Source organism: Penicillium cosmopolitanum (genome assembly GCF_028827165.1).
Source record: "Penicillium cosmopolitanum strain IBT 29677 chromosome Unknown utg000009l:1.0-9042332.0:1.0-9050551.0, whole genome shotgun sequence".
In the NCBI taxonomy this organism is placed as follows: Eukaryota; Fungi; Ascomycota; class Eurotiomycetes; order Eurotiales; family Aspergillaceae; genus Penicillium; species Penicillium cosmopolitanum.
The window spans coordinates 7,630,302-7,650,929 of record NW_026622679.1 but is presented as its reverse complement, the minus strand read 5'-3'; the positions used below and the strand labels follow the sequence as shown (position 1 = coordinate 7,650,929).

General features: G+C 50.2%; 9 protein-coding genes across 9 annotated transcripts; 5 read left to right on the top strand and 4 right to left on the bottom strand.

The window, feature by feature from the left end:
• Positions 1–920: 920 nt before the first annotated feature.
• On the top strand, positions 921–1,739 carry N7509_010948 (uncharacterized protein; the record flags this gene model as incomplete). The annotated part of the gene is made up of 1 exon (XM_056635585.1): positions 921–1,739. The coding sequence occupies one exon, from the start codon at positions 921–923 to the stop codon at positions 1,737–1,739; it is 819 nt and encodes a 272-aa protein (XP_056486205.1).
• Positions 1,740–1,955: 216 nt separating this feature from the next.
• Positions 1,956–3,263, bottom strand: N7509_010947 (tRNA guanylyltransferase; the record flags this gene model as incomplete). Its single annotated transcript, XM_056635584.1, has 8 exons — positions 1,956–2,168; positions 2,222–2,326; positions 2,401–2,489; positions 2,553–2,728; positions 2,810–2,854; positions 2,905–3,036; positions 3,107–3,196; positions 3,250–3,263. 8 exons carry the CDS (start codon positions 3,261–3,263, stop codon positions 1,956–1,958), a joined length of 864 nt encoding a protein of 287 aa, XP_056486204.1.
• Positions 3,264–4,012: 749 nt separating this feature from the next.
• On the top strand, positions 4,013–4,906 carry N7509_010946 (putative transcription initiation factor TFIID, 31kD subunit; the record flags this gene model as incomplete). Its single annotated transcript, XM_056635583.1, has 1 exon — positions 4,013–4,906. One exon carries the CDS (start codon positions 4,013–4,015, stop codon positions 4,904–4,906), a length of 894 nt encoding a protein of 297 aa, XP_056486203.1.
• Positions 4,907–5,662: 756 nt separating this feature from the next.
• N7509_010945 (uncharacterized protein) lies at positions 5,663–6,244 on the bottom strand (the record flags this gene model as incomplete). Its single annotated transcript, XM_056635582.1, has 2 exons — positions 5,663–5,922; positions 6,085–6,244. The coding sequence occupies 2 exons, from the start codon at positions 6,242–6,244 to the stop codon at positions 5,663–5,665; spliced, it is 420 nt and encodes a 139-aa protein (XP_056486202.1).
• A 465-nt stretch (positions 6,245–6,709) lies between these two features.
• N7509_010944 (rRNA-processing protein UTP11) lies at positions 6,710–7,671 on the top strand (the record flags this gene model as incomplete). Its single annotated transcript, XM_056635581.1, is given in 3 exon segments — positions 6,710–6,805; positions 6,894–7,466; positions 7,477–7,671. 3 exon segments carry the CDS (start codon positions 6,710–6,712, stop codon positions 7,669–7,671), a joined length of 864 nt encoding a protein of 287 aa, XP_056486201.1.
• A 578-nt stretch (positions 7,672–8,249) lies between these two features.
• Positions 8,250–9,309, top strand: N7509_010943 (uncharacterized protein; the record flags this gene model as incomplete). Its single annotated transcript, XM_056635580.1, has 2 exons — positions 8,250–8,922; positions 9,002–9,309. The coding sequence occupies 2 exons, from the start codon at positions 8,250–8,252 to the stop codon at positions 9,307–9,309; spliced, it is 981 nt and encodes a 326-aa protein (XP_056486200.1).
• A 397-nt stretch (positions 9,310–9,706) lies between these two features.
• Positions 9,707–11,539, bottom strand: N7509_010942 (serine hydrolase domain-containing protein; the record flags this gene model as incomplete). Its single annotated transcript, XM_056635579.1, has 1 exon — positions 9,707–11,539. One exon carries the CDS (start codon positions 11,537–11,539, stop codon positions 9,707–9,709), a length of 1,833 nt encoding a protein of 610 aa, XP_056486199.1.
• Positions 11,540–12,275: 736 nt separating this feature from the next.
• Positions 12,276–14,955, bottom strand: N7509_010941 (histidine biosynthesis protein HIS4; the record flags this gene model as incomplete). Its single annotated transcript, XM_056635578.1, has 2 exons — positions 12,276–12,469; positions 12,531–14,955. The coding sequence occupies 2 exons, from the start codon at positions 14,953–14,955 to the stop codon at positions 12,276–12,278; spliced, it is 2,619 nt and encodes an 872-aa protein (XP_056486198.1).
• A 3,795-nt stretch (positions 14,956–18,750) lies between these two features.
• On the top strand, positions 18,751–20,491 carry N7509_010940 (glycoside hydrolase family 47 protein; the record flags this gene model as incomplete). The annotated part of the gene is made up of 4 exons (XM_056635577.1): positions 18,751–18,977; positions 19,056–20,103; positions 20,165–20,339; positions 20,406–20,491. The coding sequence occupies 4 exons, from the start codon at positions 18,751–18,753 to the stop codon at positions 20,489–20,491; spliced, it is 1,536 nt and encodes a 511-aa protein (XP_056486197.1).
• Between the last annotated feature and the right edge of the window lie 137 nt (positions 20,492–20,628).

Genomic DNA, 20,628 nt, shown 5'->3' with positions numbered 1-20,628 from the left:
CCTAGGCTTGAAATACGGTATCCGCTACAGTATTTCTAGAAAATATGGTCCAAAATATGGTTGTACTACCGTATCCTATCAAGTCTAGTCTAGTATTTTAGTGGTAGTTCTATAGTGATTACGGCTACTATTAGTACCTTTATACCTGCCTAATAGGCGGAATACTATGGAGCCATTGAATAATACGAAAACACTAAATAAATACCAGGTTTAGTACTAGTAGTAGTCGTCGGCGAATGTGAAGTTCAAATTACAAGGGGCTTGTAAGCCCTCCAAGGCTGTTTGTGCTTACCTGGGTGAACACTTTTCAGCATTGAAACTTGAAATTTACTAATTTTGCTGGTGAGGACACTGGAGGGAAGGTTGTCACAATAGTTTACCTGCTACTAGTTCTCACGTATACCATACATTGAGTGGCATGTAGCACTCAGGCCTGTGGGATATATATTGGCGCCACAACTTGCCCAGGTGAAAGAGGAACCGATCGAAATGGGGAAAGTATAGAATTCAAATACCATTCTAAACTAGAGAGCTGCTATTAGATGATTTATTCTTACTCTACCTGGAAGCTTTTGGCTCAAGCCAAAAGCTGGGGTAACCGGGAAAATTGTTCCTGCCTCAAATTTCAGGCGTCGACAAATTCTTAGTTATCAGCCAGGAACCGCTGCCCCGGCCCCGGTGGACCCAAGGATTTTTTTTCTCGCTTTGTCCAATACTTTTCTCTCCAAACCTCTCGCAAGGGCCGACAAACCCTTGAAGAAAAGTCCGACCTGTGCAAAATAATTATCGGCACCCATACCAAATCCAACGAGTTCAACGCCCAACCTCGCCTATACTCGAAACTCGACAGATTCTGCAATCGCGCTCCCTCACGCGCGAATCCTCCCTCCCTCGCCGCTTCTCCCCCGGCCTCTCTCAACATGGATGCCCAAGCCTATCTCATGCGGCACGGCTGGTCCGGCCCCGGTACCCCATTGAACCCAAACCAGCGCCCTGGCCCTCACGGTGGTCTCGGCCTGACGAGACCGATCCTCGTTGCGCGCAAGCAGAACAATCACGGTGTTGGAAAGAAGACCACCAAGGACCCTACAAACCAATGGTGGCTCCGTGGATTCGAAGATGCCCTGAAGGGAGTGGGTGACGACAGCTATGAAGCCACATCGGCTCGATCGAATAATGCCTTGACAAGCGAGTTGTATCGACATTTCGTGCGGGGGACAGGTCTGTCTGGAACCATCAACGAAAAGAAGACGACCGAGTTCACAAAGCTAGAAACGAAAGAGAAATCCAAGTCGAAGTCCAAGAGAAAGCGCGAGTCTGACGAGGAGCATTCCGACCGCCGCGTGAGAAAGGAAGAGAAGGCTGCGCGCAAAGAGGAAAAGCGCAAGCGACGGAAGGTTGATGAGGATACGACAGAGTCGAGCGAGACATCTGGATCGGAGAAGCGCAAGGAAACCAAAGAGGAGCGTCGAGCTAGACGCAAGGCCAAAAAGGAAGAGAAGGAGATCCGCAAGGAATTGAAGAAATCGAAGAAGCTCAAACGACCGGCTCCCGAAGAAGATTATCCGACACCTCTATCAACTGCAGACACCACGGAAACAGACGAGGCGCCTTCGAACTCACAGGAGAAAGAGGAAAAGCGGGAGCGCAAGAAGGCCAAGAAAGAAAGTCGGGCATCTGACTCGAAAAAGAAAGACAAGAAAGAAAGAAAAGATAGAAAGTCGTCAACCACAGCTTGATTTGCAGGTCTGATGATGATACAACGATACCAAAAGTGGCACATTGAATAGGAGTTTGTGCTACGCTGTTTGAAGTGTTGGATATATAGTCTCTTGCATGTGCATTTATTCTCGCATCGTCTCGCGATCAAGATACCCATTTCGTTTGGTGATAATAACGAATACGAACAAAAAGTCATTTTGTCATGTCTCGTTGCTTTATTTATAGCCTCAACTCTAAGCTGGTAGCTTGCCCGGTTTGCCGGATAGGATCCACGGCCGTCTATCCCAGAAATCATTCTTGATAATATCAACGTGGTCGACAACGACCTGTGCTTTCCGTCGCAGTTTTCGGAGCCTCTCTTGCTGTGTCCTTGATTGCTTTCCCTCTGGCACAGTAGTGTTGTCCACCTCCCCTTCCTGGACCAACTCGGGCTCTTGAAGTTCGAACTGAGGCAATGCGTTAGCGATATTGGACTTATTCAAGAAGCATATATTCGTACCTGGCGGTAAAGAACGCTTCCTTTCTTATAGATTTCCTCTTCATTGTTGTAGTTGATGCCAAACCGCTTGAAGAGGATTTCATTCTTATCACCGGAGACAGTTCCCTGCACCAAGTTAGCCGGGTGTCCTTCGCCGAGGATCTGAAAAGAGAAAACGCCTATTTCTAAAAACTGCATACCTTCAGCTCTTGTTCAGCATCAGTGTTGCTCATACCACCTTTCAGAACCATCATCCAAAATGTTGTGTTATAGAGATTGTTGATGTGACCTAGAAAAGAAAGTCAGCTTACTAGGTCTAACATACCAATTCCAAACACAAGGCGAAACTCACAGTCAACCTGTCTCCAGCTCATGTAGTCCCGCAAGAGCCCATTTGATGGGTAGATAACTGCTCGCCCGTCGAATGAAGGCAGATAGGGCGGCTGAAGAGGCATTGAGGGGAAGTACTCCGACCACTTGTAAATGTAGTATCCCGTAAATGCTGACACAATAGTCGTCACCAGTTTTCTGGACACAAGATAGTTTCATCAACAAAGTTGCCCCATAGAGGAATGTGTAAGAAAATATGTAGAATTGGAATAAACTTACGCACTCCGCCGCTCGAAGAGTTGGCAGTTAGGATGGAAGACAAAGCTGGGATTTTGTCAGCAAATATATTAGATAAAAGTTACAAATATACACACCTGAACTCGTCGCTAACACCATAGGCGATGCATAGATCCGGTAGTTCTTTCATGACCTCGACCGCGGCAGCATTCATCAGATCTAAGGCACGGCGGTCATTGGGCTTGGTGAATTGATAGTGGTCTGAGAACCTATATAGATCAATATCAGCCCTGATCCATAATTTTTGCGGACAACTGTATTCAAACTGGAGCATCTTACTTGTGAAACCCTTTGCCATCGATGCGCACGACAATCCATGTACTGGGGAGCAGAACGTCTGTTTGCTCAAAGTCTTTGACGTACTCGTACCTGTGGCAGGTCAGCAAATATTATCATACCGACTGGTTAGCTTCAGAGCTTACTTGGAGTTCGCCATGGTTCCTTTTGTCTCCAAAGAGCCTGGGGTTGTGGAGGAAGGCTAGTCTTTCCGATGAAGAGTCATTTTGTGTGGGTGTCCATGACCCGCCCATGGATGCCCGCCCGCTGCGGGATCTCAGGCTCTGCTGAAATTCATACCTTGGGAGTATAGCATCTATGCTGTGCGCTAGGCAAACCTTGGAAGGGAATCTAAAAGAATAAATTTGGTACCTCAGATAATCTCGCCACACATTCATTAAAAATTCAAGTTGATATGTTTTTTTTCCAACAAAGCATACTACGCTGGTACTTGTAAATTCAGTAGTCGTTACTGAGAGTTCTAGTTTGTGATATCGTGATGAATGATAATAATAATAATATTATTATTACGTAGAACCCTTGGAATCTCGCAAACCACCATCTGATCTCAATATTTTCATCAAATGAAAAGTTCAAACTGACAGTGATACCTCCAGTGATTGCCTAAAGCGGTTAGCGCGATATCGGAGCTCCTTCCAGGTCTTTTCGGCCTCAGCGAAACCCCGTCGCGATCTCCCCCCAGCAGTGCCGACTTCAGTATCAACCCCGGTTCACGCCGTCTACTACCAATCGCTCTGGCCCCGGAGGCATGTTGCAGTATCGGTAGTTGGATAGATTCAAGTTACCGCCTGCTCATTCTAAATCACATCTCACGATTCTGACGAACCACTCTCCCACCCTTGGCGACTTGTCCCACATCGCAGCGTCACTAGTCGAACACTCACAAAGATGGCATCTCCCAGCCAAACCCAAGGCTCTGCGCCAGCCACTCAACCCATCACACCACCAGCTGAATCATCCTCAGCAGCCAACGGCGTATCTGCCCCTGCCGCGACCACCTCCGCTCAAGCATCTAGCAACGTGCCAGCAACAGCACCCACTACTTCAACAACACAACTACCGCAAACCCCCGGTACATCTCTTCAAGATAGCGGCAAATCGCGACGCCCGCGTGATGTGCGACTCGTGCACATGCTCCTCGCCTCGCTCGGCGTAACAGCATATCAAGACCGCGTCCCCCTCCAACTCCTCGATTTCGCATACCGATACACCTCCAACGTGCTCACAGATGCAGTGCACCTCGCCACAGAAGGATATGCTGGTGCCGTGGGAGATACCGGGGCTACAGGGAAGGCAGCTACATCTACGGAGACGAGCGGTGTGTCATTGCCAGCTCTGCGACTGAGCATTGCGTCGCGTTTGCATTACCAGTTCCAGACCGGCCTACCTAAAGAATTCTTGATGGAGGTTGCGTCGGAGAGAAACCGTATTGCTCTTCCGGGTGTCAACCGAGGCTTCGATCCTGCCGCGGCTGGCCCCGACGGCGCGCCTCCCGGTGCCGCCAACCAGAGCGTGTTAGTTGGAGGTATGCGCTTACCGCCTGAGCGATTCTGTCTTACGGGTACTGGGTGGAATATGAAGGATGAGTGGGATAGTGAAGGAGAAGAGGATATGCCCGATGCGTCGCAGAAGGCTGGATTAGGACCGGCTGCTGAGGGCGAGGAAGACGACGAGGGAGATGATGATGATGGCGATGGAAAGATGGAGGACATCTTTGGCGAGGATACTGCCATGGGAGAGGCTGGTGATGGAGATGAGGATCAGAAGATGAACGATGCTTAAATCGCTGCCCTTTTTTCTATTGCAGGCTATGTCAGGCTTTCATCAACTATATCTTGGGCTGGGCGGTGTTCTTTGGCGCTTGGTGTTTTTCTTTCTTTCTTTCAAATTTACAGCCATCTCGACCTGGGCAGAAGGCCAGGTATCAGGGTTGGGAGAGGATATGTTGGACCATTTGATTCCATACGAATTTGATGGCTATCCAGATCACCTTGTCATCGGAATAGTGATGCGCCGGCCATAAAGAAAACAAGGAGAAGAAGATATTCTGGCGAATAATCTGGTGAATGAGAACAAGAAATGGATCCTATGTATAATGTACATAATAAAATGACATCCCATCGCTCCAAAATTGGGAAGATCATGCAACACATGCCCGTAGAAACGCCTGAAATACCCCATTTGTACGCCGTGAGGAGAGAGAAAACACGGAGAATCGAAATACATGCTTGGCTGTTTGCGAGGGAGATGGCCCGTCTCTAGCAACTTGAAGTTTCGAAAAGCTGGAACGTCTCCTGCCAAACAGGATATCTCGACAGCGTTCGCATTGCGGTGGTCCGATATCCGGGAGACCCCTTCCGATTTTCCAACCTTGATGGTTCATGCCCACAAGGATGCTTTGAATTGAAGAGAGAAGCAATGCAAGCAGCGAAGATCTGCCAGACGCCGAAACCCATAATGAAAATATACACTCACCAGAGATGTATCCGGTTATAAGAGAAGTGCACCATGAAAACAGAAGATATTGCCCAAGCAGCATCACCTCTCCTTGGCTTCTTTTTGTTTCCGCTCATCTTCCCGCATCATCCGAATCACCTCCTCGCGGCGCTTCTCGACGCGTGCTAATTCTTCATCGCGGACACGGCGTCGGTCAGGATACGTTGAGAACCACTCCTCACGTGCGCGATCTTCTTCCTCTCGAGTAGCGTGGGCTAACATGCAGGAGTTCATCGTTAGCCGTTGTTGACGGCATACCCAAGTGGCAGTAACGGTACGATTGACGGCGCATTCAGCGAAAGCTGCAGAGAAATTGTTAGCTAATTGTCCATCCATTCAGTGGACTGGCTGGAGGGCATGAAGGCACGTGGTGCGATCTCGGCCGAGCTCGGGTTTTGTGGAATTGATGCCAAACAACGCTCTCAAGAATTCCAATGGAAAGAAAGAAAAGTGATACCACATACCCTTGATCTCGGGGGCGCAGTGGCCTCGTACACGCTTGTAGTAAAGTGCTTTCACTTCTTGCTCCTGAGGAGCTGAGAGGGGAAGTGGGTTCCGCAGGTTGAACTTTTTGGGAGCGGTATTTGATGACGAGGCATCAGAGGATGTCGATGGTGTGGCCATTGGAACCGAGAGTTCGCTCGTGCGGAGATTGTGAGGTTGACAGCCGCAGATCAGATGTCTATGAGATGGGGTGCTTGATCGGCTGATCGGGGCGACAGCAGCGATTGATTGGACCCAGGACTAGCGAAAGCTGGAAGGGAGTTCGGACGAAGGTAACGACTCGAGTGTTCAAAACAATTGGGTTCCACGGACGATGAGGGGGCCTGGTGGGAAGAGGTGTGTTGATGCGGAGCGCGAGCAACCGAAGTTCGGGCGGAGAGCCAAGGCGGAAGCAGAAAAAAAAAAGCCTCCAGACAACCTTAAGAACTTCACTCTCACACCACTTGAGTCGCTCGGTGGGCCCTTTTTCCAGCTCTGTTTTCCCCCTCGCTTTTAGGGTCGTTGAAAATTTCTCAATATTTTATCTTCACATTCATCTTCGTCCTTCACAACCCTCTTCGCCCGGAAACGTGACAACCACTCAAAATGTCTTCGATGCGCAACGCCGTCCAGCGGCGAAACCACCGCGAGCGTGGCCAGCTCCAGGGCCGTGAGAAATGGGGTATTCTCGAGAAGCACAAGGTATGTGGCTATTCTAATCTGCATTTTGTCTAAGACAAACAAAATCAACCCCCGAAAACAGAAAACAGAACTAACAGCTGTATGATAGGATTACTCACTCCGCGCAAAAGACTACAATGATAAGAAGGCGAAGCTGAAGCGCCTCGAAGAGAAGGCGCGCGATCGGAACCCCGATGAGTTCAACTTCGGTATGATGGGCGATCGGAACAATGTGCAGGGACGACATGGACGAGGCACTGGCGTCTCGCGAGATTCGGCAGCAGCTCGCGGACTGAGCCACGATGCTATCAAACTCCTCAAGACCCAAGACAAGGGGTATCTGCGGACCGCTGGAGAGCGCATTCGCCGCGAAATTGAGCGCCTGGAGCGCGACGTGCAGCTGCAGAATGGCATGAACGATGCTCTAGGCACAAAGAGGCAAGAAAAGGAACTCGCCGAGGACGACGACGAGTTCGGCGGATTTGATGATCTGGATGATCTCGACTTTGATGCCCCATCACAGAAGAAGAAATCGCGCAAAGTAGTCTTTGCCGACGACCGCGGCGAGCAGCGAACGCTGAAGAAGAAGCGTGATCAGGATGAAGATGGCATGGAGGAGGACTCTGACAAGGAAACATCCACCCGCAAGACTCCTAAAGCAACTGGCCGCCGAACGGCAAGCGTTTGTTGAGGCGCGCCGAGCACGAAAGCTCCGCAAGCGTGCCGTCGAGGCCCGGGACAACAAATTGACGGCGTTACGCAATCAGTTCGCCGAGATTCAGGCGGCTGAGAATGAAGTTGACTGGCAACGGGCTAAGATGGACAACATGATTGGAGGCACAAACAAGAATGGAGTCAAGTGGAAGATCCGCGAGCGCAAGCGTTAGCGGACGGCGGGGCTTTAACGAGTTGATGACTGCCAGGGTACTCCATCTACATCTACATACAGCTTGTCACATATTTTCCTGTATTGATATTGATACCAGCATAGACAAGGAGTTTGGGCGCATTGGGAAATCTAAAATCCAAAATATACTAGGACTAGTACATACCAGTATAACGTATAACTATCTACATACTCTACAGTATAATTACTAGTACAAGCCATTCACGCGGGGTGTATTGATAATCGCCCCCGCACTAAAGGTAAGGAAGTGTTCGCTCAAGCCCCGAGACATGACACTGAGAGAGAGCCTGTTTGACCACGTCCGACTCCGATCACCGGCGCAATTGTATACCGAGTTAGGGTAGGAGATCCTTAATGGCCGCCCGCTGATAGGACCAACAGAGGATACTAACTTGACTAACTCTCTCTACGAACTCCACCTGCCGCGCTCGATTATAAATGGGCGCTTACTAAGTTATCTTTTATCAGAAATGTCGCCACCCCTCACTTGACGCACTTTTCCTCTTCTTCCTAAGGTTCCTCAGACGACTCTTCTTGCTTCATATCGAATTTCCCACAATGGCTCCCTCCTTCGTGACCATTGACACGGGCGACAGCGATTTCGACATGGCCCCCGCGCCCCGATCGTTCGACACCGTGACCTCACGCACTCTCCTCCTCGCTCCCCCCTCCATTGCTACCCAAGAGGATAAATTACGAGCCCTCTTTACCACCCACCCCCGCGCAACTACCGACCTCCAAATGCTCGACCGTCTATCTGCCGGTTTCGTCACTCTTCCCACCGATACATATGATCTCGTCCTGGTTGTCACCGACTCCGATGGCTCACACCGCGCCGAGGCCTTGAAGCTTTTGACCCGAGATGTGTACACCGCTCTCGTCCCAGCCATGAAGGCCGGTGCACAGCTCCAAGCACAAGATAAAGCGCTGGATGCGTCTGAGGCCATGGAAGCCATTCTGGCTGGATTAGTCCAGACTGGCAATGGTTTCGAGAAGCCCAATTTTGAACAAGCCACTGCAATCCCGCTTAAGTTCGGCCTGAACAGGAAGAAAAAGACTACTACTCCGGCGCCAGCGCCAGCTCCTGCCCCGCCGGTGGGCTTACCAGTTACCGGATTTACGGCGAATGATATAAATGGAAACAACCACGACCGGGATGATGACGATGACGAGTTGATTAATGAGGATTCTCTTATTGACGAGGAAGATTTTACGAGACCGATCATGCCGCGTACGTTCCACATCTTACCCTCCTGCCTTTTGCACATATACTTATCCATTATTGCAATGTCCATTAACGATTTTATTAGCCCCAGAGTGTCAACCCAAGACCGGCCGCAGGCGGCGAGCCTGCAAGGACTGTACTTGCGGTCTTGCAGACCGACTTGAAGCAGAGGATAAGGAGCGCCGGGCGAACGCCGATAAGAGTTTGAACGTTTTGAAGCTGGAAACGGATGACCTGGCCGAGGTGGACTTCACTGTCGAGGGCAAGACAGGCTCCTGTGGTAGTTGTGCGCTCGGCGATGCATTCCGCTGTGACGGGTGTCCTTATATGGGTCTGCCTGCCTTCAAGCCTGGCCAGGAGGTCTCGATCTTGAACGACGTTGCTCAATTGTAATTGATTTGAAGTTTTTTTGGCGTGGAAACATGGTATTTCGGATGCATTTGAAATCTTAAAGCTATTGATTGCTTTGGAGTCTTGGAAAAACGAAAACTGGTCTTTGTTCAATAACCTATGATACCGCACTGGATTTAGTCCAGAAAAATCCTACTATGTTAGGTCCTTTTATCGCCTTATTCTTCGCTAATATGTGGATTGGATTCGAGTATTACGCCACCAGTATATATGGCGGGAAAAAATGCGGGAAAAAGTTCTATAAAATATGTACACCTGGGCATCTAATTATGGTTGGTCGAACTAGGCTTAAATACATGAATTTGAAGAGTAAGTATTTGCAAAAATAAAAAAAAATCACAAGACGTCAAATCAAATGTTGATTAAGAACCATTTTGGTTCATTGACGCTCCAGTTCAACGTTGTAAGCGCTTGCTGTCACCGAATGGGCTTTTCCGGTCTTTTTGTCGACGTTGAATACGAATTCGTTGATCGGGATATCGTGATAGTTAAGCTGATCAATAGTACTCGCCCAGTCCCCGGCAGAATACATCTTGGTAAATAAATGACCAGGAATTGGACCGGTGGGATCAACCGTCTCCATTTGAAAAGCGATTTGACCCGAGCCTGAAGTATCTTGGATTGTAGGCACAAGTCTCACTAGGTTAGGGCTTGCTTTTGCGGGAGGGAGTTTAGGGACCTGATTGATGAGGGTCTCGGCTAAGAGACTCTTAAGATCTGTGCTGTTGCTCACCCACTCGGTGATGACAAGACCAGGGGACGATTTGGATGATGAAGGGACAGCGACGGTTAAAGTTGTGTTCAGCTTCTTATCTTTCGATTTGTAGGTTCCTGCCAGGTTGGAGAGGGTTTCTTGGCGGCCCTGGTTCACCAGAGCGGGCATAAGGGAATTCGTAAGGGTATCAGCGATGAGTTGAATTGCCTGCGCTTGAACGGTTCCGTTGCTTGCACCGAGAATGCTGAAACCGATCTCAAAGTCCGGCACTAGGACGAGCAAGCCCGAGTAACTTCCAGAGTCGCCGAGTTTGGTGTAGATATCGGTAACAACACCTGAATCCTTGTGCTCGTACCGGTAGATCTCCCATGGTCGACCCAAGGCATAGCGTAGGTCTCCAGTGAAAGTCACCGGCTTGAGCCATCGGTTTGTTCTATCGATTGACATAAGGGTCGAGTTCAGGATACTAATTCCGATCTTCGAGAGGTCGTTGATGGTCGAGTAGATACCGCCAGATGGTGTAGTGATCGGGATTTCTTGAAGGGCTAACTCCGCGGTGCCGGCAATAACAGTGCGATTGATATCCTTAGGCTCAGATGGAGGCTTGGACAAGGTATTATTCAAGCCGAGGGGCTCGAAAAGTGCCTTTTTATAGAGGTCGTCCAATGACATACTGGTAAGATTGGCCAGTGCACCACCGAGAAGAAAGAATCCACTGTCGGAGTAAAGAGGACTGGCTGCGGGTTGATATCTGGGAAGATTCGAAGCAATACCCTTGACATAGTCATCAACATCGCACTCCATCTTCCCCGACTCGACATTTTGAAGACAAGGATACTGAGCCATGATCTCAGACTGGTTGAGAGGCGGTAGGCCCCATGCGTCCAGAACGGCTGGATTGGCGAGAGAGCGTAGCAGAATGTCCGTACTGACGGGGATGCCTAATCGAGGAATGCCGCCGAGGTGTGCCGCAATGTCACCGACAGTAATCTTGTCCCATTCGATGTCTCGTGTGGCATCGAAGTCCACCGCAGTCTTTTCGACGAAATCCTTGAAAGTGGGATAGATCTCGGTTAACGGAGTGTTCCAATCATTCTCATGGAGCTCCACCATGCCTGCATAGGTGGTGATGAGCTTTGAGATACTGGCCACACGATAGATGGAGTCAGCATCGACGCTTTTGGTCCCATATGTACCATTAAGAGTAGACGGAGCTGTGTGGTGGTACTGCCAGGAACTAGCGTCCTTGTCATGTACCGAGAACATTCCCATTGAGAAAGTAGTGTTTTTCAGCATGGCCGAGGCCAGTTTACCCAGACCACCACCCTTGAGAGTTTGATCTAAAGTTGCGGTAACATTCTTCCAGCTGGCACCCACCCGGCTGGAATCACTGCTGATATCTTGAGGTGCTGGGTAGGCCGGGCCTGGGAGGTGGCCACCCAGAGCTGCCGGAATGCAGAGTGGGATAAGAGTGAGAGCGGATGTTAAGACTCGCATGATGCCCTATATTTGATGTGAGAATCTTGGAATATAGGAATTTGAACCAAGAGGATCTATTTCATGGCCGGAATAGTATCCCTTTATACTTCCAAATCGTGTAAGGCGTTTCCCAGGAACTCAGCCTCTGGAGGCAGGGTTCAACGCTAAGCTCATCTGGGCGATATCTGGCGCTCGCCCCCAAAGTCTAGAAAATCTTATCCTTGTAGATATCCACCGATCAGCGTAAGCTTCGTCTCGTAGTTGAGAAGCGCAGCGTGCTGCCTGAATGGGTTTAGCGTCGCGGCATTTGTTCAGCGGCGTTTGGCCCCACAACTCTGCATCGCTACTCGGCTGTGTTGACACTGACATACCGATGATCACTGTGATGATGACGATGCAGTGCATTCGATCTCACGATTGCTATTGTTTGCCGATTACGTTGTATCGTTCACTTGGCAAACTGGGCAGCAGGATGATTGACTGCGCCCCTTTCAGGGCCTTGCAATTAGGTATGGATCCTGCCTGACATGCCAGTGAATACATAGTCAACCCTCAGCTCGGATAACACAGCCAGTGGAACTTGAAAAAGTAATGACAGATCAAATTCTGCTATATGCTGTGTAATATTTTGTATCATTACCGAGAAAAACAACTCTTTTGCGTTCTCCAGGACTGTTCGTTCCCCTTTATATTGAAATCATCGCGCATTCATTCGTGATAAGGAACGTAATATCCATAAATTCCCAATTCCGTTCTAAGAGCGCTTCATCTGTGCAACACGAATGCTAACAGCCCGCTTATGAGCCTCGAGTCCCTCCACGGCAGCCAATGTCTCGACAGTCTTCGAGAGACCGAAGAGGCCTTCGGCAGTCAGGTTCGAGCTGGTGATGTGCTTCAGGAAAGAGCCAAGGTTGACACCAGAGTATTGCTTGGCATAGCCGTAGGTAGCTAGCAATCTTGTTAGTAACTAAAACAAATGTTTGGATTTAGAAAAGCATTATCAACTTACGCAAAGAGTGGTTGACACCGGCCGAGTAGTCACCCACGCTCTCAGGGGTCCAGGGTCCAATGAAGACACTGCCGGCATTCTGGACCTGCTCAACCACAGCTTCAGGGCTATCGACCTGCAGAATCAAGTGCTCCGGGGCGTATTCGTTGCTGAGGGCCATTGCCTCATTGATATCCTGCACCACGAAGGTGACGGAGTGATTCAAGGATCCGCGAACGATATCCATACGGGGGAGAGCCTTAGCCTGCGCATCAACTTCATCTTCGATGGCACGCAACTGCTCCTCGCTCAGATCAACAGCAATGAGAATGACCTGGGAGTCAACGCCGTGCTCGGCCTGACTCAATAGGTCGGAGGCCACAAAAGCTGGGTTGGCGGTCTTGTCGGCGATCACAAGGACCTCACTGGGACCAGCGGGCATGTCGATACTCACACCCGCAGAGGTGTCGTTGGACACCAGCATCTTGGCTGCAGTAACGAACTGGTTTCCAGGGCCCAGAATCTTGTCCACCTTGCTAATGCTTTCAGTACCGTAGGCCATAGCCGCGACAGCCTGAGCACCACCGGCCAGAACAATGCTTTCAGCACCGACCTTGTGAGCAACGTACACAATCTCCGGGGAGATGCTGCCGTCAGCACGGGGTGGCGAAGCAAGAACAATCTTTTGGCAACCTGCCACCATGGCGGGCACACCTAACATCATGGCCGTGGAAGGAAGCACAGCAGTACCGCCGGGAATATACAAACCGACGCGCTCAATGGCACGTGAGAAACGAGAGCAAACAACACCAGGCATGGTCTCCATCACGAGGGCATCATTGCTGCCCTTCTGGGCAGTGTGGAACCGCTCAATATTACCGATGCTGACATCAAGAGCCTCTTGGACCTCAGGGGCCAACTTCATGAGGTCGGGAGAGAATGGGGCGTGGATGACAGGAGAAGTCAAAGAGGTGGCCTTCTCGAACTTGTGCGTGTATTTGAGAACTCCAGCATCACCGCCCTCGCGAACATCCTGGATAATGGGCTTCACAAGACCAACAATAGCGTCGTTGGACTTCTGAGAAGGACGCTTGAGGTAATCACTGACCTCCTTGGCGGGGACCGAGGACGTGATAACACGCTTCATTTCAATACGGGTGGTGCGATCCTCCACCGGTGCAGGCGCAGGCGCAGCAGGAGCAGGAGCAGGAGCAGGAGCAGGCTTCGACTGAGGGGCAACCAGGCCAGCCTTCTCGGCCCAAGGACCCTTAGCATCCCCCTTTCTCCGCTTGACCTTCAAGCTCTTCAGGTCAAGGTTGCGCTCAATGTCCTCGAGAGAGACACCGGCCGCGGTACACTTGGTGAGTGCAAAGTAGAAGAGGTCGGCAGCCTCAAAAGCAATCTCCTCCTTGGTAGTAGCACGGCACAGCTCATCTGCCTCCTCCATTACCTTGGCATCCACAAGCTTGGGCTCGTTGAACAAGCGAGCTGTGTACGACCCGGCAGGGGCATCTGCCTTACGAGCTTGGAGAGTCTTTTGGAGGCGGGACAAACCGGCGGAAGCACCAAAGCATGTCTCGGTACCGAGGTGGCAGAAACCGCGACCAATCTGCTTAACCACAAACACGAGGCAGTCGGCATCGCAGTCGAAGCCCATCCGAATGAGCTCCTGGACATCACCGCTTGATTGACCCTTGTACCACAGACCGCGCTTCCGGCTCTGGTAGACACCAGTGCCAGTGCGGAGGGCCTCGGCGATACTCTCATCACTACTCCAGACCATGCCCAGACAAGAGCCCCGCTCATCTGTGACGGATGTGGCATACAGGCCATTGGCCTGGTCGGTGACGGCCCGCGAAGAGATCAACTTAGCGGCAGAGATCTGGCCGGAAGCATTCCGCTCGACAGTCAAAGATTGAGAGGGAACAATAGCAATTGCACCCTGTTGTGCGACCTTCTCGATAGCATCCTCGGTCACGGTCTCATTTCCATAGGTTGTGAATAGGCGGGGTGAGTCGGAGCTGATGTTCAATTTCGTGGCGGCGGCGGAAACGTTGGCGGGGCTGGTGCAGACGCTGGCTTCATTGCGCTCGGCGGCATTGGTGGCAATCCACTTTTGGATAGTGTCCAGCTCGGCATCGATGAGGGCGTTAACGAGCAATCTAGAGGAAGGGACCGATTGTTCTTGGGAGAGAGCGGTCAATTGGTCGAGAGAGATGAGGATCTTGGCGGCACCGGCGTTCAGGATATCGACCAGGTCTCCGGACGAGGAGATAGTAGTCGCGTCAATGTAGACATCAAGATTGCGGAAGTTCTTGCGCAGGAAATCTTCAGCCTCCTTTGCACTTGAGACCTTCACTAGCACGCGGCCGAAGTAGGCAATCTGCTTGAGGGAGAGTCCGGAGGTGGGGGTAGAGGGGTAGGAGATAAGGATGGGAGTAGCCATGGCGGCCGTGTTTCCAAGACTCAATGGGGGAGGATGGAGAGAAAGGAATTGGATCCAGGAAGATACTAGGGTATTAAAATCCCCAGCAGGAGTTTGTGGTGCGCTTCTTGAAAGGGGAAAAATGTGCAAGGGCGATGACTCTTTTCATTTTCCACGGCCTTGGTTGGTCCGCCCCGCTGAATCATCTGCCGGGCGTACTCGTAAAAGTTGCGGGATCTGATATCGCGCTCCACTTCGGATTTAATCTTAGTTGATCGAATGGTGTCATCGAATTTAACTGCTAAGCAATATTTGCATCTAGATCCTAGAGAATATAGTATTTGCGATTTCCAAGAGTATATGGGCCTAGTGATACTATTTTTATGCTTTATCTGTGCACCTCACAGCTCATACACAATCTTATACGCAGATATCGTACCATCCCGGTATTCCTGGAACCCTTGAGTTACAGACCCAAAGCCATGGAGTACCTTTGATCGGTTCGGCTTGATTTTGCCCTTTTCCAGCCATGTGGGTAAGTTATCGAATAAGTCACTAGCGAGCTTGTGGTCTTCCTTCGAGGCCTAGATACGAGTTTTGAGTTTAGTTCATTCGGGCCTGAACCATCATCTTTTTAAGTTTTATGTGAGGGCTGCATCTTACCGGCCAATGGAAATGGGCATAACGATGATCCTTCAGGAATGCAGTCCATACTAACACGTCAGTCACTCGTGTGTTAGCAGTAACATGCTCCGTGTTTGCCTTTCCGGGTCTGACGGTGCAGAGATTCCCCTCGCGGTCACCAAATGCCCAAGAGGACAGATTCGAGGATTTCGCATTTCCGATGGTATCAAAAATATGTTGAAGGTTGGGTGTGACCTCTTTAACCTTCTCGATCACATTTGGATCGTTGTAGTCGAATACATGCCTAGCTCCACAGGATCGGACAAGATCTTGATTGCGTGGACTGCATGTTGTAACCACATCAAAGCCACAGATAGATGCCAGCTGGATCGTATAAAGACCAACACTTGCTTTTCATCGTTAGCCTTCTTTAGAAGATAGGTGGGAATTTGAGAAGGGATCCTTTGCATACAGCTACCACCCCACACCAACACACTAGTTCCTGTAGCCTTGGAGCGATCAAGGTTTAGGCAACCTTTGGAGAAGAGGGCCAGCCATGCCGTTGCTGCTGCCAGTGGAACAGTGCTGGCCTCCTCTTTGGAGATGCTCGGCGGCACCTTGAAGGAGATGCGTTGATCGGCAACAGTATATTCGCTATAACCGCCCAGGCCGGCAATTTCACCTGCAGTAGAAATATCAATGAGTACTCTCGTATAAGTCTCTGACGTTTCGACGGATTCCTACCACCCCAAAGAAGGCCCGCTACAATATCACCCCTCGAAAGACAAGTAACCCCACTTCCGAGCTCGGTCACTTCTCCGACGAAATCACAGCCTAAAACAGCTCCGTCCCCAAAAGCATTGATATCAAAACATTGCACTGGTTCAGGGTGAGTCGAGTGAAATATTCATCCACAGTAGGGCAGAGGGTCCTACCATCTGTCGGGTTCTGTGCCACGTGCGACACCTTGACCTGCACTTGGCCGGCGCCAGGAATGGGAAGGGGAAGCTGTTCTTGGACTAATTGAGGAGATTTCCCTTCGTGCACACGAACCACAAGGGCATTTCCTGTAGCCATTATATTGAGTGATAATGAGCACAATTTAATGCGAAGTGACACCAAGAAAAGAATAGATGAAGGTGAAGGCCTTATACTTCGTCATCCGGCCTGAGGCTACATTGTATGTAGCCGAAAGCTTACAAATCCACCCGCCCAAGGTTTCCACAGCGCTTGCGCTTGCAGATACCTATTTTATCATCTGGAGTATAGTGTGGTATTTTATTTTCTTTTGTTTGGCAATGATAGGGCCATATGGGCATACTACTCTCAAGCTGGTCTGCTAGCTTATGCGACGCCGGTATCGGAGAGCCGTCATTTGCCTTTCCAAGGTTTCACTTCGGATTTAAGGTTAAACTGTTTACACTCTTTCCAAGCACATTGTGGCCGGGTACTACCGTTAGTAGACTAATACTTACTACTAGTAGGGCATATAATCTCGACATGACTGATTGTGTTACTACATATACTACGAGTAGTGAATATATAATCTACGACTTTTAGTAGCACTGCCAAGGATTTCAAGTTGTTCGCGCAGGCTAGCAAATTACCACTAGTACTAGTGTATGCGCTCAATTTGACTGAGAGAAGTGTCAATCTCGTTGGTTACCTCTCGACAGAACAGCCCTAGTGAGGACTACCTGGGCAACCCCCTCATTTCATAGCGGACCACCTATTGACTAGACATCGGACCACGACACGTAGTAAGTCCCAGAGCGATCTGATATTCTTAGTATATTTTCAATAGTTCAAATTCCGTCTCGACAATCCGTACCGAATTAGTTGATCACAAAGAAACTTCACGTTTCGAATTTTTATGTTTAAACATTGCTCTCGGGTTGTGAAGTAGTACTAGTAAGGAATACTAGTATGATTCACCATAGCCCGCCCACTGAGTGAAATATCCAAAGTATCCTTGGGTAAAAATTGGATTGAAATATTCATGTGCATGGAATTGCGTGGCCATTATAAACTTGAATGTAAACGCTATCGACCTTTATAAAGGAAGGCCAAGACTTCCTCTCCGCTATATCCATTGAGCCGGCTAATTTTGTTCGAAAAGTCCGTCTCTCGATGCGGCCCAAGGGAATCTCGAGGAGCCACTGCAAGGAGATGAAACCGATTTCTCAGTCTCACCAGCTCAGAGAATAAGCGCTAGTAATCAATCATCTTGGACCGTCGCCGATCTAAGCTCTCGAACGATTCACCCACCAATGGTAAGTGGTATGCCTTCAACTAGTACTCTGCCACTAATGTCGATATTTCCGTTGTGTACTCTGCCGATGATTCCTCAATTGGTTAAAATGTAGCCGGTGGCAATGCATCGTAGTATCGGCCTTGTTTAAGGAGACCTGCAAGAGCAGGAGGTTCCCGAAATGAATTGACCGGCTGAGGTTTGACCCAGTTCGACTAGGAAATTTACCACGCTACCACAAGGGCACATTGTGACGCCATGGCAGCCATGCGTCATGCTCGAGAAAGATATTTGAGGGGTAAGTTGCAGGGTCCTGCATGAGGGCGTCGGATCCCACTTGGCCGTGGCCGCCACAGGGACCCAAGCTCCAGGAACCGTGACCATAGTTTGATCATCCGCACGAGTCATCCGTCCTTTTCCTGGGGTGTGGATAGTGCTCACTCATCCAGAGGCATGGCTCTTCTCCTTTTGACGAGATTATCGGGATCATCGTTAGGTGCAGAGACTAGTCGGATCAGCCGGTCCAGCAGGTCCAGCAGGTCCACCAGAGGCGAGCAGTGGGACACATTCCCCAAGCCACTTCGGAGAGACAGCCAATTAGAATGTACGCCCTTGCAGATCCCCCAGGCCGAGTGGAGTGGGTGCAGTCCAGGTCCAGTGGTGTAATGTGTGCAATGTGTGCAATCTGCAGGGCCGACGGAAAGTAAACACGATCGATGTGACGCTCGAACTTCCCCTTTTGTGCCCTTCCCTCCAATGCGCCATTCTCATTCTTTTGACCCTGATCCACTGCTGCTTTGCTCTCGAGCATTTATTAAATCGCATTGACCCACACTGCTGGGTGGTCTTTCGTTTGCGATTGAAGAATCTCTTGCCCTCGCGGCCCTGTTTATTGATACTATCATTCCTTTACGCGACCCCAGAGCGCCGACTCAGCCATCATGCGCGTTCCATTGTCACTCCCTATCACCGTCCTGAGCCTATTGAGCTCCACGGTTGCTTATCCCTATGGCGAAACTGAGGCTGTCTTGCTCCGCGAACCAGAGACCAACCAAGCTAAGGCCAACGCTGTCAAGGAGGCCTTCCAGCACGCGTGGGATGGATACATGAAATATGCTTTCCCCCACGACGAGCTGACTCCAGTCAGCAATGGCCACGCCGATTCTAGGTGAGTATTGCTTATCCGCCTATCAAGTTATTCCATAGAAAAAGGACTTGGTTAAACTAAGACCTTTCCTTCCCATAGAAATGGATGGGGAGCCTCCGCAGTCGATGCTCTTTCCACGGCCGTTATTATGGGCAAAGAAGACGTTGTAAACACAATTCTCGAGCACGTTCGAGATATCGACTTCTCCGAGACCTCAGATACCGTCAGCCTTTTCGAAACTACCATTCGTTACCTGGGGGGTATGCTGTCGGGTTACGACTTGCTGCAGGGACCCGCGAAAGACCTGGTCAGTGACCAGAGCCTCGTTGACGGATTACTCACACAGTCCAGAAATCTCGCCGATGTGCTCAAATTTGCTTTCAATACCCCGTCAGGTGTTCCATACAACAACCTGAACATCACATCGAACGGCAACGATGGCGCGACAACCAATGGCCTTGCTGTGACCGGTACACTGGTCCTCGAATGGACGCGCCTATCCGATTTGACTGATGACAAGGAGTATGCCAAGTTGAGCCAGAAGGCAGAGTCATATCTGCTGAGCCCGAAGCCGTCAAGCAGCGAGCCGTTCCCCGGCCTTGTGGGCAGCTCGATCAACATTAAGACTGGCCAATTTGCAGACGCGTCTGTCTCATGGAACGGAGGCGACGACTCATTCTATGAGTATCTCATCAAGATGTACGTGTACGACCCTAAGCGGTTCGCGACGTACAAGGACCGCTGGGTACTCGCGGCCGAGTCGGCAATCAAGCACCTTCAAGCACACCCGGAGACTCGCCCGGACCTGACGTTCCTGTCTTCGTACAACAACGGAAATTATGATCTCAGCTCGCAGCACCTGACCTGCTTTGACGGCGGCAGCTTCATTCTGGGTGGTACGGTTTTGGATCGCCAGGACTTTATCGACTTCGGTCTTGAGCTGGTGAACGGATGCGAGGCTACCTACAACTCTACTCTTTCTAAGATCGGGCCAGACTCGTGGGGTTGGGACCCGAAGCGTGTCCCAGATGACCAGAAGGATTTTTACGAGAAGGCTGGCTTCTACATCAACAGCGGCGCCTATGTCCTCCGCCCCGAGGTCATTGAGAGCTTCTACTATGCGCATCGCGTTACTGGCAAGGAAATCGTAAGTTATCCCTACCGCTCTTGCTTGCATAGCTCGGCGGATGACATTAACGAAATTTTAGTACCGTGACTGGGTCTGGAATGCATTCGTCGCCATCAACTCTACCTGCCGCACCGACTCCGGCTTCGCTGCTGTATCTGATGTCAACCAGGCCAACGGCGGCTCCAAGTATGACAACCAGGAGAGCTTCCTCTTCGCCGAGGTCCTCAAATACTCGTACCTTGCACACTCCGAGGGTATGTTATCCCCTCCCTCCTTCTCTCTAACTATTTTGAGGGAAAGTCTCTGATTCAAATTTATAGATGCTGCATGGCAAGTCCAGAAGGGTGACAAGAACACCTTTGTGTTCAACACTGAGGCGCATCCTGTCCGCGTCGTACGCGACTAGATACCCATTGCTTGTCACCAGTAGTCTTTTAGCATCATTAGGACGAATCCCCTCGTGAAGCTCTTTCAGATTTAATTGGCTTTAGGACTCATTTTCTACTTGTGATATCTATTGAGTAGTAGTAGGGTAGTGTCGCT